Raw genomic sequence first — 16,992 nt, forward strand, 5'->3', positions numbered from 1 at the left:
TAGCAACATGCATCTAATATTTTTAAACTTCCATAATACTAGTATTCGTACTTCTTTACTTGTAGTAGTACTTGTGCTTCTCCAAGTCTTTACTTGTAGTAGTACTTGTGCTTCTCCAAGTCCATTTTTAGAGCTATAGTTACACTACAAAAACCCTCATGTAACACTATGGACGCTGGAGCCAACAAACCCAACAAATCTTACTTCATTATGTGACATGCAGTTTTGTACTTATTTCAAAAGCACAAATACTCCTATGTCCACTATGGAACACAGAAGCAGGTAGTTAAATGAAACTTCAGATCAACTATTCAGAAATCAAAAAATAAAATGAAAATGTAGCAATGGCTTTCATCAGACCAACATATGTTTGAGACCACGGAAGCGAGCTTTTGCATTACACAAACTTTCCCTTCGTCATAGGTGTTCATAATGTAGATCAAATGAGCCACCCAACCACCGGTACGAGTTCAGTTGCAGAGCACAAGTTTATGTATGTAGGAAGATACAGGTAGGGGTGTGCTTTTGTGTGTGTGAAGGCTGTTGTCATGTAGCAGTTCACGTGACCACCAACAGGCGGCCACACCAATCTAATTTGAGGCACATCTGGCAGGCAGGTACCTGAGCAAGCAAGCAATAAGCATGGGTTATAATAAGGATGCGGGTGGCGCTGTGGTCTAAACCACTGAGCCTCTTGGGCTTGCTGATCAGAAGGTTGGCGGTTCGAATCCGCACAGCAGGGTGAGCTCCCGTTGCTCTGTCCAAGCTCCTGCCTACCTAGAAGTTCGAAAGCATGCCAGTGCAAGTAGATAAATAGGTACTGCTGTGGCAGGAAGGTAAACGGCGTTTCCGTGTGCTCTGGCACTTGTCACTGTCCTTGGTGCACCATAAGTGGTTTAGTCCTGCTAGCCACATGACCAGGAAAGCTGTCTGTGGACAAACGCTGGCTCCCTCGGCCTGAAAGCGAGATCACTCCCATAGTCGCCTTTCACTGGACTTAACCGTCTAGGGGTCCTTTACCTTTTTTACCTTTTTAAAGCATGGGTGGAAGGCATCCCAGGAGAACTGTTTAATAGAAGCGAGGACACCTCACTGGCAAAGGGATATATAAGGTTTTTTGGGGGTTTTTTACAATAGAGCAGTATATAAGTTTTATGAAATAAAGGTTGGCTAGCAAAGCCTGGCACCTTCAAATTAAACAGGATGGGAAAGAGACCCAAACAGCCACTGCCAGTCAAGAGCAGGCAGCAGGCGGCTACATTATTACATATCAAAGCCCTCTCAGTTTCAAAAGTAAATTGGAAGGTAGTGCAGTGGGGGAGGGGCACAGTGAAAACTCATTTGCATGTTGCGTTGTTCTTTGGATCCTACTCTACATTCATCAAGCATTTGGCCTTGCTGGAAGGAATCAGTTTGCAACATACCTCTCTGGGAAAAACAAATTATTTTAGTACTGAAATTTTCTTCGCCCCTGTAGCTACCCTGCCCTTGCTCCGCTTGTGCTGCTGCTGGGTCAGCTGTTATGATTCTGAGCCACAGAAGCACATGGCAACACATTGGTCTCTTACTTCATGATGTGATGCAGTCTTGGGTCTGTGAATTGTGTGGTTCTGTTATTATGATCTACAAAATATATTCTTCCCGACACTGTACTTCTAACTTCCCAACCTGGCGGTAGAGGTCCAAGTTCATCACAATTCACACTGTTAAGGTCTCTATGAAAAGCAAAAGAACAATTAAAACATACTTATTTAAGCTTAACACTAACATTTCTCTTAGAAAAAACATGAGGAAGTCTGAGGTGCTGGGGGGGGCAATAAAGAGTAGCATTTTGGCTTTACAAGGAAGAGTATTATTTTCCCCCCAAACACAGGTACAGCTACCTGCCCAAACCCAGAGGAACACAAGGCTGCCATACATACCTTGGTATCCTGGGGTCGTGCCATGTGCTAACACCAGTTTGTGTATGTAAAAAGTAAACTTGTCCCTGTACTGTTGTCCTTTGTTCTACAAAGACAGGGAAAAGATGCTACAGTGAACACTCCAAAGGAAAACCTGCACATCCACAAAGTATCTGCGAAAGCTCAGCTAATGCTTAAAAGCAGCAGTATATAGCATTACTTGAAATGTACTATTTGCCCTAGTTATGAGTAAAGAGAAACAGCAATACCAAGAACTGCATCAGATACTTGATATAGCTTACATATTAAGAAAAAGACCTTACCATTTTTGTCACCCACCCAATTCCAGTTCACCTCACCAGTCCACCATCCCATATTGATCCAGAAAGACACATTATTTCCATAGGCTTTAAGATGAACAATTACAATGAACATGGGATGTTGCTGCTCCTTATGCGCAGCTCCCTTTGTAGAAGGTTCTCAAGGAACCATCTCCATTCTGCAAGGCCATTTGCTTTTTCACACAGATCTACTGGGGGGTGGGAAGGGGGTGAAGAGACATCAGCCTTTGGAAGACAACTAATAGTTACCAGTGAGTGTGTGTATACCCTGTGTAAGCATCTGACACTCTGGGGAGCAACTGCTACATCAGCTTTGTCCAACCTGGTGCCCTCCAAATGTTGCTGGACTACAACTCCCAGCAACCGCAGCCAGCATGGCCAATGGAGCTATAGTCCAGCAACAACTGGGGGGCACCAGGCTGGAAAAATCTGTGCATCTACTAAAATGATTTCATTTGTCTTGGAACATGCAAAGCATCCACACTCCCTTTCTGCTTCCCACTAGTTATCCCAGCACTCTGATTCAAATATGTATATATACTTGCCGGCAGGCAGTAAATGACAGAATATAACACCAGCAGTGCTGTCACAATACCTGTTGGCTACAGACCAGTATATAATGAAACCCACCCCCTCACCCCGCCACGGAAGTCCTCAAAAAGAAAGAAATCAAGGAAAACAAACCACATGTTCATGAACAAATCAGGAAATGTGTTTAAAAGGGAAACTTACAACTAGGAAGACAGACCGTGGGAGCTCCAAGAGAAAAACTGAAAATAGTTGACAAGGTGGTTTTAAACCTTGGGCAGGCTTGGGGAGGCATGAGGCTGCGCCACTTCAACACTCTATGCTCCCTGCACCCCTTGGTCTGGCTGACTAAGCTGGGGAGAAGACAGCAGCACAGGAGACAAGGCAGGAGTTCAGGTTGCTATGCCCTTGGGACCTTCTGCACTTGCCCAGGAGCAATGTAAAACTGCTTCGGCCTTTGCTACTTGGACAACCACGTGGCAGGTTGTCCTTAGACGTTTGAAACAGGCAAGATATACTGCTAATAATGCAGCTGCCCAAGCTGGTCAATTAAAAGCTGCTTGCACTTTAATAACCTAGAGCATAGTTTTCTCTAGACATAATATTGCAATGTATTTAGGCTAAACTGTGTCAGTAGGACAAGTGTCCCAGTTTCAGTTCAAAAACACACATGGAGTGAAAGAGGTACAAAAATAAGGAGTGATGGTTAAGAGTGCACCAGACCCGACTTTCTCTCATAACTTCCTTTACTGTGTGTATATGTACATGTGTTTGCGGGTGGAGGTCAGTTACATCGCACAATCAAGGTAGAATCATGCAAGAAATCTATGTTCTCTCAAATGACTTAATTTGGAGTATAATGGCAGCAGATGAGATCCAAAGTGTTGCGCAGAAACCAGAAACTCCTTGCTGCAAATAAGTTATGCAGACTAAGTAAGGGCAAGAAGGGAAATTAGATGTGGAGGAAAGACTGGGAGACGGAGCTCTACAGACACTGAACACCCCAACCCCACAACCACTAGAACTCTCCACTGCATACCAAATACAGTGATACCTCTACTTACGAATTTAATGCGTTCCGAACACACATTTGTAAGTCAAAAAAATGTGTAAGTTGAATCCCATAGGAATGCATTGGGAGAAAAAATTCGTAAGTAGAAAAAAATCCTATCTAAACCGCATCCAAGATGGCGGACCGAGCTCCATTCGTAAGTAGAAACATTCGTAAATAGAGTTATTCGTAAGTAGAGGTACCACTGTATTTAAATGCAGTCAACAACATTTCAGAGCTACCCTCTCTGCAGACCAGATGAGTTTTCTGAAAACCCAATCTTAACTTTGCTATCCTGCACTGGATAAAAATGTCTCCTCTGGCCTGAAGAGCATGCAAATGCATGCAAATAGAATTTCTCGGGACACTTGTCAAAGATTGCTCCTCTTACCATAGCCTTCAGGCAGGTCAGGCGATGGGGACTGGTGACCATGTGGCCTATTTTGGGGGGTTTGTACATGGCCTCTCACATCAGGCGTTCGTAAACGCTGCACCTGGAGTGTCTGGTCCTGACTGGGGGATTCCACAAATCTACAATTCCCTCCTCCAGCAGCTCCAGTGCTGTCTGTGTATGGCGCCGGCTCCTCCATGTAACAGCTCAGTGGCCTTCCAGGTCCTGAGTCTTCATAAACCGTTCTGTGAAATAAGGGAGGCTCATAAAGTTAGAAAATTTCACACAAGCCTAAGAGAATGTTAAGGGAATTTCATTTAGGGAAATAACTGGACTTCAAGCACAGATCATCACTGAAAAAGTCTCAGAAGGCTTATGTCAAGGAAAGAGTGTCTTGAAGGCACTAAGCAGATCTCCTCTAACAAGGGGCTGGAGAAAGCTCCTACACGTCTTCCAGCTTTCTGTGCCACAATACTCTTCTATCAGGAGTCAGCCATGAAACCTCTGTTCTGGATTCAAGATTGTGACAAGGGGAGGCAGTCACTTGTGAGTAGAGCAGGATGACTTATACCAGGATGAAGGCAAAGATGCAGCCCTTCCAGAGTGAACCTTCCCTGCTTTTTACAGTGGACCAAGGTTGATTAGGTTGGCATGATGACTAGTCCGTATTTTGTGTTTCACTTGCAGACCTTTAAGAATGAACTCCTAACTAACAAAATCAATGAGATTTTGACTCCTTTCATTTAAAAAAAGTTTACTTAACAATTAACATGCTCCAGAACAAAAATACAGATCTTATTCATTCATTTAACTGAGTAAGATGACTATGAATCAGGCGATCCAGGGGATTCCACTAGGAAATGAAATACCTACCCTTCATTCTCCAGCAGCCCCCTGCAATCTACAACAGACCCTCCTGTGCCTATCCTGTCCCGTGTCTGTAAGCTGACTGGAATGAGAAAAAGAAATGAAAGCCATGATTAAAATCCATAGATGCAAAAACCTATTCAACCCCAGTTAAAATGCAAGGAACACAATGGAGAGACTTCATTTAATCTGGCAAGCATTTCTACACCTTTTAATAATCCACGTGCATATTCAAGATTTCACCCCTCCTTACAACAGTAAACACCCCAAATATTTTGATTGGTGTTTTTAGAGTTATTATGGATAATACACAGACTCAGAGCAGACCCACTGAAATCAATAGACCCAGGGTATGACTTAGTTGGCTATTGCCTTATACTTTTATATTGTGATGATACAATAAGTCATTCATAAATCCTAATATGACACTCCTTAATAAAACAGCCATCCAAGGCTACAATCCTTAAATGAGACTATGTCTCACTGAATTCAATGAGGTTTACTCCTGAGTAGACATGCATAGGATTGTGCTCTAATTCTGCTATTCAAAATGTGCTAAAAGTGTAAATAATTATTTCTACTTCTACAAATTAAAAATAACACATAACCTAGGCTTTGATATTTTTCTAATAAGAAATACTCTACTTTGGATAAAAATGTGAAGGATTCTGCATAAATAGATATTTGCCTCTCAAAACTGTTGGAAAGCAGAACATTTGCCACTAGGCGGCATTATAAAATGGAGCATTTTTTTTTCCTGTTATGCATTTCTTCTTTCAGAAAAAGACAGTTTCTCACATCCATGGTTTTCCAAACATGCTTTCCAGACAGCAAGACAGAGCAGCAGCCTACAGAATGCTGAGCATGCAATCCAAGTCAGAATGCAGCAACTTCACTTGCACATTAAACACCATACAGTACTAATGTTGGACAAAACAAATCCCACCCAGTGGCTGGAGCAGAGCCAGTTGCCAATCACTGCCCCCCCAAAAAAAATTTACATGCTACTCACTGAAAGAAGTTTCCTGACTCAGAGCAACTAGAGTGAGAGAGCTGACAAGCTACTCACCCTGGAATAATTGATATAGTCTACTGCAGGCTTCCTCAGCCTTGGCCCTCCAGATGTTTTTGGCCTACAACTCCTATGATCCCTAGCTAGCAGGACCAGTGGTTAGGAATGATGGGAACTGTAGTCTCAAAACATCTGGAGGGCCAAGGTTGAGAAACAAAGCATGGCAACAATTCAACTGGGATACCACTGTAGCCAGAGTGTTCCTGTCCAGGAATAATGGCCACAGCCGATGAACCAGCCAACACCAGGAAAAGGTGGCGCACTATGCCCATGTGGCTCCCTGGCTCTTGACAAAGGTGGATCTAGGAGCTCCTCCAAGCTCAAGGCCAGCTCTTTCATGGGGAGGGCAACCCCACCCCAAACCAGTGGAACACCCCTTCTCCAGATCATAGAATCATAGGGTTGGAAGGAACCCCAAGGTTCATCTAGGCCAGGGGTCCCCAAACTAAGGCCCGGGGGCCAGATGCGACCCAATCGCCTTCTAAATCCGGCCCACGGACGGTCCGGGAATCAGCATGTTTTTACATGAGTAGAATGTGTCCTTTTATTTAAACTGCATCTCTGGGTTATTTGTGGGGCCTGCCTGGTGTTTTTACATGAGTAGAATGTGTCCTTTTATTTAAAATGCACCTCTGGGTTATTTGTAGGGCATAGGAATTCGTCCATTTTTTTCTTCAAAATAGAGTCCGGCCCCCCCACAAGGTCTGAGGAACAGTGGACCGGCCCCCTGCTAAAAAAGTTTGCTGACCCCGGATCTAGGCCAGGCATCCCCAAACTGCAGCCCTCCAGATGTTTTGGCCTACAACTCCCATGATCCCTAGCTAACAGGACCAGTGGTCAGGGGTGATGCGAACTGTAATCTCAAAACATCTGGAGGGCCAAGGTTGAAGAAGCCTGGTCTACTGCTCTATAGCTGCCGCTGAACATTCTCACAATACTACAACATTTCATTTGTTAAAAAGCCCCAAGGTGACTTTAAAAGTTTTGTTTTCTAAAAACTACAAGTGAATGGGCTATGCCAGTCTCCTATGGGAGTGAATTCATGAGCAAGGGAACTCTCCGTATATTTGATTAGGTTTGAGTCTCCAATAAAGGAGACATTCCAACAAAAAGATCTTAAGATGGGGAGTTTTTGTGGGGAAGACACTTTTAAAGCCCCTAGCACTTGAGCTTAGAGTAACGCCTACACCTTGAAGCTTGCTCAGAACCTAGAAACCAGCAACTCTTAGGTTTTGCACATGCCAAGCTACTAACCGCAATCAGCACCAGGCAGCCACAGTTAGAACTGGATGAAGCTGCCAATCCTGGAGAGAGCATCACATAAGGTACTTTTGAACTTGAGAACCTCTCTATATCCAAGGCTCTGAAGGAAAGAGATACTATTTTTGTTATCTATGCAGACAGGAATGTTTTCCTCTTACCCACTATCTGGCCTCGTACTGCATCGGTATCTGTGGGGTTTAGTTTGCATAGATCCAAACGCTGGTCTGCAAATGAACAATTGGAGAAAAAAACTTGACCCAAGAGTGTACTCAGCTGGCAATGGACATTCAGTACTCAGACACAAGTCACTGTCAATCACAGCAAACACTGAGTAAGTATTACATGCTTACATCCAGTATCTTTTAGCCTACTGATGGCATTGGAAAGGAGTCGAACACACCCCAGGAAGCCAGCTCCCTGCTTTTTGTGTATTTTCTTGTGGTTCCAGACACTGATGGTGATAGAATCCGATTTCCCAACATATCTAGGATAATCAGTTTGAGAAAGATACTTGATTGAGGTTTATTCTTTGCTAAGGCATAGCATTTATGTCCATGAAAACCGAGCTAATTTTAATAATTCATTGGTCACGTCGCAACTTTATCAAATATAGAAACATAATTATTCATTAGATGGCTATAATTTTACACAGCGTGCTAAAGTGATAATGCAGCAGCTCTTGTTAATTACAGACAACCTTATTACAAACTGGGGAGCACTGAGCTCATTAGGGTATGGAGACAGAATTCAAGGAGGGAGGCAGAGTGACTCCATCAATACACTGTGGTTTAATCTTACTAGACAGGACAAATGCAGCTATCAGTATATAGATAGGCTCCAAAGAGTCACTCACTCTGTGCACCCAAGAGCACTCGAGGTTCTAAAAATAAAAATAAAAAACCCTTATGGCAAGCAGTTTCTGAAACAGAAGGGAATTTCAATAATATATTCCAAAATGACATATGGCTCCTTTCCTTCAAGAAGTGTAAAAACAAAAACAAAACAAAAACCCACCAGGCATGTGCAAGCCCTTAGGCACACTCAAAACAGTCCTTTGGGCCCTGGCTGGAGTACAGTATTTAGATTTCAATGCATGCCTGGGAGAGTGAAGACTTGCAAGTTATCAACGGAGCTATGACTCCATAGCACTCATGCCTGGGGAGCAGACATGCACTCTCCCCCTGCAACAGCTGCTAGAAAAAGCCAGGAGTCCTACAGACTATATCCTGCCGGTTCCCAAGAGGAAGTGCTCCAGCACCAGGAACAAAATCTTACGCAGGAGGGGATACTCTCTCATGCAGTCCCTGCAGAACCTTGTAAGAGCAGCAGTTGGAGCACCCTACCTGTTTCAGTCACCACTGCCTTCTTAACGTGCTATTTCAGAAACCTCTTGTTTATGGCAAGATGGCTAACGACAAAGAAAATTACCTTGAAGCCCAGCCATAAGGCAGAAAGGTGAGATATAAAATTTCAAAATTAATAAACAGATGAACATAAGGCTGGACTCTTTTTTTCAGACTGGACACCCATTCTGTGATTTACCCTTCACAGAACAGATAACTCACAGGTCATAGTGTTGGTTCCACTTGGGATCTAGCGTGTTCTTCACAGTGTCAGTTGAGTGGCACTGACCAGAACCGTCCACCACCACCTTTGCAAATGGGTCAGGAAGCCCTGGAAAGAACCGAAAGAAAAAAATCACCACAAAGACCCATTCAGGAGGAACAATGCTACCCAACAGCTAGGCTGCTTTCACTGGGCGGTGGGGGAATGAAGTTCACCAGCTGGCAGCAGTGTTTGGAACGCTAGCTTTCCCCCTTGAAATATTTTGTCCACTTTGAAGAAGTAGGGGGAAAGAAACCCCCCCCTCAAAAAAAGCATCATGTGTAAACAGTTCCATAGAATAGCACTTCATTCGTAAACTGAAATTCCGAGACAGGAGCACAGAGTCTGTGGACTACAACTCTCATCATTTCTTATCATTGACTATTCTGTCTGGGACTGATAGAAGATGGAGGGCTGTTAAGTTCCCAGCTCTGTTCCATGAAATGTGAGGGATTGTTACAGCTAAGGCCACAGTCAGAAGATCTCATTGTATGAGTTTCAATCTGTGACACCAAGCTCCTTCAAGGAAAGAGCCTGTTTGACCTGCACATTTGAAACAGCAAGCCAATTCTCATGTTAATTCACTGTGGCTTGATGCTGCCATGTCACAAGAGCAGATATTTACCAGGCCTTATACTGCCATTCATGAGTTAGAGGAATAAGGGAAGAGTGGATGGAAATTAAATTATTTGCCCATGGTTGTCGGGGTCAAGATCCAATTTTAGGTATCTAGCTCACTGGAGAAGGGGCACATAGCACACTGCTACATGGTCTGTACAAAATAACTTTCAGACAGTTATGGCTCTGGCTTGTGAGAAACTATCCTTAAATGCCACCCAAAGAGTCAAGAGGGTCTACCATCAATATAATAGCTTAAAGTGCATACAAAATAATGGAAAATTGTATAAGAAGTACTTACTGAAGAAATCTTTTTTTGCAAGGTTCTTGGCACAAAGCACTACAAAAAAGAAGAGGAAAACGTTTCAAATTCTACCCATATCTTACTACAAACAACTTAAACAGGGGGAAAGTGTATAGTGTACAACTGAGGAACATATACAATGCAATTTGCAACTAGCAGGACCAAACATGCAAATTATTTTTCAGGGACTCTCCCAATACATAGCTTGGGTTGCCATTCCCCCAACCCTTATCTAAGTTATTACTATGAAGATACCAGGATAGCTTGTCTTTTGTGTTAGGGTTATTTTTCTAAGTTGGCCACTACCATCCAGCTCTAGAAAATTGGGTTGATATCTTTTAAAGACAGTTTTATTGGCGTTTTCATGATTTCTCATTTTGGTGAGGTGTTTGTCAACAAAGGCAATAAATAACGTATATGGGACCATATTAAATAACATATGGGGCCATATTACAATGCCACTTAAAAGCAAACAATGAAAGGACCTTCATTAAGATTTGGTGCTGACTATTTTCTTCCTGAAGACAGGATGACAGGAGTGCCTGGCGTGCTCTGATCCATAGGGTCACGAAGAGTTGGACACGACTAAACGACTAAACAACATTTTCTTCCTGAGCACAGGTGCACTTTTGGAGGGATATTTCTTACAAGCAAAAGAAGCACACACTAAAGATTTGGCTTTAAGCAGTACTAAGTCCAGGAGCAGACGCAATCCGTGCATACAGAAAGCTCAACATCTGCTGCTTTCACCAGGAACCCAATGCAATTACTGCAATTCATTAGCAGCAGCATCACCACTACTATTTTATATCACACCTTTTCTCCGAAGAATGCAAGGTGATATACCCACTTCTCCGCCTCTCCCTTTTATCCTCACAACCCTGTGAAGTAGGCTAGGCTGAGAGAGTGCAACTGGCCCAATGTCACCCAGAGGGCTTCATGGCCAAGTGGTGATTTGAACCCTGGTCTCAGATCCTAGTCCAGCACTGTCCACTACACTGGGAGGGGAAGCCAATGAGGGATTTGACATCTTTCTGCCATGCCTGTAAGACAGAGCTGTTCCGCCGGGCCTTTGGTCTGGGCCCAGTCTGACCCCCTTCTTTCTATGGGACCCTGTATGTAAGTGGCCTCCTTGTCGCTTTCTATCGGCCCATATGGGACCAGCACAAGTGGCCGGGCCTGGTGAACTTTTAATTCCTTACCCCTACAGTTATGATCCGTGGGTTCCCACTTAATTTTATTTTGATTTTAAATGTGATTCAAATTGTATTTTAAACTAATTGATTTATTTTGTGTTTTTAATGTATTATTGTTATTACAGTCTATTAGTAGTAGTAGTAAGGTTCTATGCTTAGGCAGGAAGAACCAGCTCCACGAATCTAAGATGGGGGACACTAGTCATGTCAGCAGTGCATGTGAAAAGTGAATCATTTGATGCAGCAGCCGGGGGGGCTCTAGGCTGCATCAACAGAAGTCTAGTGTCCAGATCAAGGGAAGTCATAGTATCGCTCTATTCCGCTTTGGTCAGACCACACCTAGAATACTGTATCAAGTTCTGGGCACCACCATTTAAAAAGGATATTGACAAGCTGGGAACGTATGCACGGGAGGGCGGCCAGGACAATCAAGGAAATTAAAACCAAGCCTTATGAGGAATTGTAGAGGGAATTGGGTATGTTTGGCCTGGTAAAGAGGCTGAGAGGAGATAGGACAGCCATCTTCAAATATCTAAAGGTCTGTCATATGGAGGATGGAGCAGGTTTGTTTTCCTCTGCTCCAGAGGCTAGGATCCAAACCAATGGATCCAAGTTACAAGAAATGAGATTCTGAATAAACCTCAATAAGAACTTTCTGACAGTAAGAGGTGTTCAACAGTGGAACAGACTCCCACGAGAGGTGGTGGATTCTCCTTCCTTGGAGGTTTTTAAGCAGAGGTTGGATGGTCATCTGTCAGGTATGATCTATTTGAGATACCTGCACTGCAGGGAGTTGGGCTACATAACCCTCGGGGTTACTTCCAACTCTATAATTCTATGACCCCAGGTGGAAGACACTCTGCCCATACAAAGCTAGAATGTCAGGAAGGTTTACCTAGTTTCAACAAACAAGGAATTTAACACAGGGGGCATGCTTTCAGAACTGTTCCAGAAGATTCACATGATGTGCTTTCCCCAAAAGTGTAAATTGGCTCTTAGCATGGCACAACACCTCTCCTTTTAGATCAGAACATGTTAATCACATGTAAAGTTGCCCTAGGACTGCATGCATTCAGAGGCTCCCTGTGTATATACACTGAAAGAAACTTCTCTTATAATGCTATTATTTTCCCTCTGTATACTGACATATCTTAATATTCATGTTTGCACTGTTTCTGCTTGACTGATTTAATTAGATTTCCAAAACCTCAACAGCTGCTGCTGGAAATGTAACCTCCATGTTAGCAAGCTGAAGACTTAAGAGTAGAGTACTTTCTGTGTAATACACAGGCACAGCCATTCTACTAGTACTAAACAAGTCATCCTAACATAGACTACTGAAATAAAAAAAATTCCTTCCGTAGCACCTTAAAGACCAACTAAGTTTTTATTTTGGTATGAGCTTTCGTGTGCATGCACACTTCTTCAGATACAAAGTGTGCATGCACACGAAAGCTCATACCAAAATAAAAACTTAGTTGGTCATTAAGGTGCTACTGAAGGAATTTTTTTATTTTGCTTCAACTCAGACCAACATGGCTACCTACCTGTAAGTGTATGAGAAGCAATGAAAAATACATAAAAAGAAACCAATTCAGAAAACACTGCACAGGAGTTCTAAAACAGGTATCCTCAAATACTGTTACATGAAATATGAATTCCAGAATTCCGGATTACATTGAGCAAAATGACATTGTAATATTTGTTTCTTCAGTTTTCATATGCTTTTCAAATGAATTCCATAAGTATTTTAAAATTCTAAACAAAAATAATACAAACATGTCAATAACAAATCCCATTATAAAAGTCTGAAGCATCAATTCACTTCTAATGCCATTCCTCACTGATAGTAGTTTGATATTGAATTACTGAGAAACGAAAAAGGGATATGAGCATTCAGTAGTCTGCAGCACTGGTTAAAAATGCAGAAAATCTGTTCATTATATTTCCATCCTGTTGATCATGATCTTAGTGCTCATCCTCATGGCTTCTCCAAACACAGTTTTTCTTTGATGGCTCCAGGTTGTTTTCCTTCATCTCTTAAAAAACACACCTGGGTATGCACAATCACCTTCATGAAACAGCCATGAACCAACATACAGACATTTGCACAAAAGTCAGCTAAAAATATTTTTGTATGAAAATACAAAAGGGAGTTCAGTGGTACCTCCGCTTATGTATCCCTGCAGTTACAAGAACTTTGGGATGCGTAAGCAGCAAACCCGAAAGTATTTTTCCGGGTTTTTGCCCTGCGCACATGCGCAGAAGCGGTCTCTCCGGTTGCAAAAACCTCAGGATCCAGCTGGACCTCCGGAACGAATCCCGTCTGCAACCAGAGGTACCACTGTACAGGACTTTTGTTGGAATAGTTAGCTAGATGGTTATGGAAGGTCAGGAAGACAATTACAAAAAAAAAACTTCTTGCATTAATTAATGTATATATAAAAAAGAGTGTGCATGTGCAAAAGGGAAAGTGTAAGTTTGAGATTAATATGAATATAATGGAAAATGTGAATCCATTAGCATGATGAACAGAAAATTGTATACTGTACATTGATTGTCCAATACATTTAACTTCCAGTTACTGGAGGGACACAATTATTTCTACACAGCGACCAGTAAAAATGTATGCTAACTGGGCAACATAGAAAACTATATGATGCCACTTGTACATGCGCTCTAGGATGCCTCGTGAATTGGTACAATGGTTGGTGCCATGCACAGTCTCCATTCAATGCATTATTTTACTTATATATTGCACACGTGTGTTGTGGTTAAAAGAAAGAGTAAGGATGAAGTAGAAGTGGAGGATAATGCTCAGAGAGAGCAAGGTGGCAAGACTTTAATCCAGAAAAAGAAAGATTTGCATCCAATTACAAACTAAGTACTGTACCAAGAAACAAAGTGCTTGCATGCAGCACTTAGCTTCTGAGACTACTTTCAGTTAACAATATTAAAACAAAAAGACAGCAATTTAGTAGTAGTCAAGCAGAAGGCAGTGTGAACAGAATTTCTCCTTACAATGGTTGGCTGGATTTTTAAAAATGCAAATGCAAAACACACACCACTCCCTGCAGTACATTAACACACACACACACCACACCCTGTCTCCTGACCCAATAACCTGTACACTATTACATTAGTTTTCTAGTGAAACTTGCATAACTTGACACAACTTGAGAGAATCTAAAATAGCTTCCACTTAAGAATTCTCTCTTCACATTTAAAAAGATATGTAAGACGTTGTACAAAACACAGCACTATTAATTCTCTGACCTATGAAGTGTATTATGAACTTTTAGATTTTTCCTTTCCTTGATAGTTTTGAATTAGATATAATCTTAGTCCTCACTGAGCCTTCAATTAAATGACTTTAGAGGGGTATGTGTACACAGAAGCCTGTACATGAAGGTTTCATACACAAGCAATTTTCTACAGATTAACCTAGTCAGGCAAATATTTTTAAAGTTGCTGATGTTTTATCAACATTACTGGGTCTTGGGTAATGCACACCATGTCAGCACTCTCATCCACAATCAAGTTGTGGCAAAATAGAAAAAAATTCCTTCAGTAGCACCTTAAAGACCAACTAAGTTTTTATTTTGGTATGAGCTTTCATGTGCATGCACACTTCTTCAGATACACTAGAAACAGAAGAGTTTCAAGTTGTGGGTTAGTATTGTTTTATTGTGGGTTGATCTGGCAGTCAACAACCAAGGCGGACTGATGACCCAAATCTTGCTTGATAGGGAAAGGTCCAGAATGGGCAAGGGCCTTTAAGTATCTACCGCCTCTTCTCCTTACCTGATGTGATCAACCCCCAACAAAAGTCCTCCCTAAGCCAGATACCAGGCCATTAGGGTGTCCTATTATTACGTAGATATTTATATCCAAATACCAAGCCACGCTACCATAATCTGACAGCACATTCCCTTCTTGAAGTCTGTTGAAAGATTATTAAAAATGACAACTCATTTCTGCTGTCTGCTCCTGCCTCTTTGTGTGCAGAGGAGAGCATTTTAAAGAAATGGGGTGCAAGGTTGAGGGGAACTGAAGTTCCTCCCTGCTTGTCACTTACTTCCTCACAGATTCCCACAAGAAAGTTATCTTCAATTGAGTTCACTTCTGCCACCAGAGCTTGCCTAAAATGACAAACAGCAAAACTAGCAAACTGCAGAGAGCCAAATTGTGGGCAGGGAAGCATTTAGCATGCACAAACCATTATATGTACTTTAAATAAATGAGGCTACTGCCATCATCTCTTACTTTGCTCTCAGCTGGTCAGAAACCAAAGCTTTTGCCCTAGTTATCAGAACATATTCAAGTACAGTGGACGCTCGGGTTGCGAACGTGATCCGTGCAGGATGCACGTTCGCAACCCGCAGCGTTCACAACCCACATAATGTACACACGCGGGTTGTGATTTGGTGCTTCTGCGCATGCACGTGCATGTGCACCGAACCCAGAAGTAACCCATTCCAGTACTTCTGGGATTGGCACGGAGCGCAACCCAAAAGGACATAACCCGCAGCAGACATAACATGAGGTATGACTGTACCACAAAACTGCCTTTTAAAGCAAAATCTGGGGTCTTCTCTTAGTTTTACAGAATATAGTATTTTTGGAAGAAATGGCAAGGCACACAAATATTAGTCTGGATACTTCCAGGTTCTAGTGTGGTACTGCACAATAATAATTGTACAGTGGAACCTCGTGTTACGATACGTACCGTCCCCCTTGTGAATGCTGTGGGTTACAAGCTCAACTAACCCGGATGTAGATGCTCCTGATTGTGACCTTTGCTCCAGGATGCGAGCAGAAGCAGCAGGAGCCGCCACTATTGAAACCATGTCTGACGTTACGACCAGTTTTGGGTTGAGAACGGATCTCCGGAACGAATTAAATTCGTAACAAGAGGTACCACTGTACTGTCAATTATTTTGTTCAGATTCTCTCAACAACTGACCAAGAGTTAGTCAATTTTATTTAGTAGTTTTATGAATTTACTTTCATATACCGTTAATTTCAAGGTGATTTACAAGCATACAACAAAAACAAAATAGTTTTAAATGGGATATAAACCCAAGTCACAAATTTACACTTCCACCTCCTACCCACCCCCATACAGTTAGAAAAGCTTGTTGAAACATAAATTTTTCCAACTTTTTCCAGGAACTACAAATAGTGGCTTCCTGTTGCATTTCAACAGGGATGCCATTCCCTAATCACACTGAAAGCCCTGATCCAATTTGCTGTGGAGAAGGTCTCTGATATTCTATGAACCTGAAGGGGAGAGTCGCTTGAAGAACACAAATGAGAGATTGGGACTGAATCTGTCTTGGTCGCTTCTGCTCAATCTCGGGTCTGCAACCCCACTGCAATCAGCCATAATCAGCTTCATGTAAGAATGTCTGCAGCTACACTCCCATGACCCTCTCAAGTAGCTTTCATGCCTGCTTTTGCCAAAGTTTGTGCTCCTTTTCGCTCTCCTCATATGGACAGGTAGGTAGCCGTGTTGGTCTGGATCGAAGTAAAATAAAATAAAAAAAAATTCCTTCAGTAGCACCTTAAAGACCAACTAAGTTTTTATTTTGGTATGAGCTTTCGTGTGCATGCACACTTCTTCAGATACCTGAGTATCTTCTTCAGGTATCTGAAGAAGTGTGCATGCACACGAAAGCTCATACCAAAATAAAAACTTAGTTGGTCTTTAAGGTGCTACTGAAGGAATTTTTTTTTTATTTTATTTTACTCATATGGACAATCTTCCATTTTCAAAAAGAGGCCTTCTTGCCTATAACGGCTTCTTTGACTCTGCTCCTTAACCATGCTGGCATTCTCTTGGCTCTGGTAGT

At 42.2% G+C, this 16,992-nt stretch overlaps 1 protein-coding gene across 2 annotated transcripts in view; it reads right to left on the reverse strand.

Annotated features, from left to right (window-relative positions):
* Positions 1-16,992, reverse strand: part of SMURF1 (SMAD specific E3 ubiquitin protein ligase 1) — a 48,697-nt gene that overhangs the window by 12,488 nt on the left and 19,217 nt on the right. For both annotated transcript variants that reach the window (XM_035132190.3, XM_035132191.3), the window contains exons 2-9: positions 9,939-9,977; positions 8,980-9,088; positions 7,765-7,898; positions 7,573-7,638; positions 5,086-5,161; positions 4,213-4,457; positions 1,923-2,007; positions 1,569-1,715 (exon numbers count right to left, since the gene is read on the reverse strand). In XM_035132190.3, the coding sequence (XP_034988081.1) occupies positions 1,569-1,715; positions 1,923-2,007; positions 4,213-4,457; positions 5,086-5,161; positions 7,573-7,638; positions 7,765-7,898; positions 8,980-9,088; positions 9,939-9,977 (901 nt within the window). The remainder of the gene's footprint in view (positions 1-1,568; positions 1,716-1,922; positions 2,008-4,212; positions 4,458-5,085; positions 5,162-7,572; positions 7,639-7,764; positions 7,899-8,979; positions 9,089-9,938; positions 9,978-16,992) is intronic.

The sequence above is a fragment of the Zootoca vivipara genome, chromosome 13 (assembly GCF_965207765.1).
Source record: "Zootoca vivipara chromosome 13, rZooViv2.hap1.1, whole genome shotgun sequence".
NCBI lineage: Eukaryota > Metazoa > Chordata > Lepidosauria > Squamata > Lacertidae > Zootoca > Zootoca vivipara.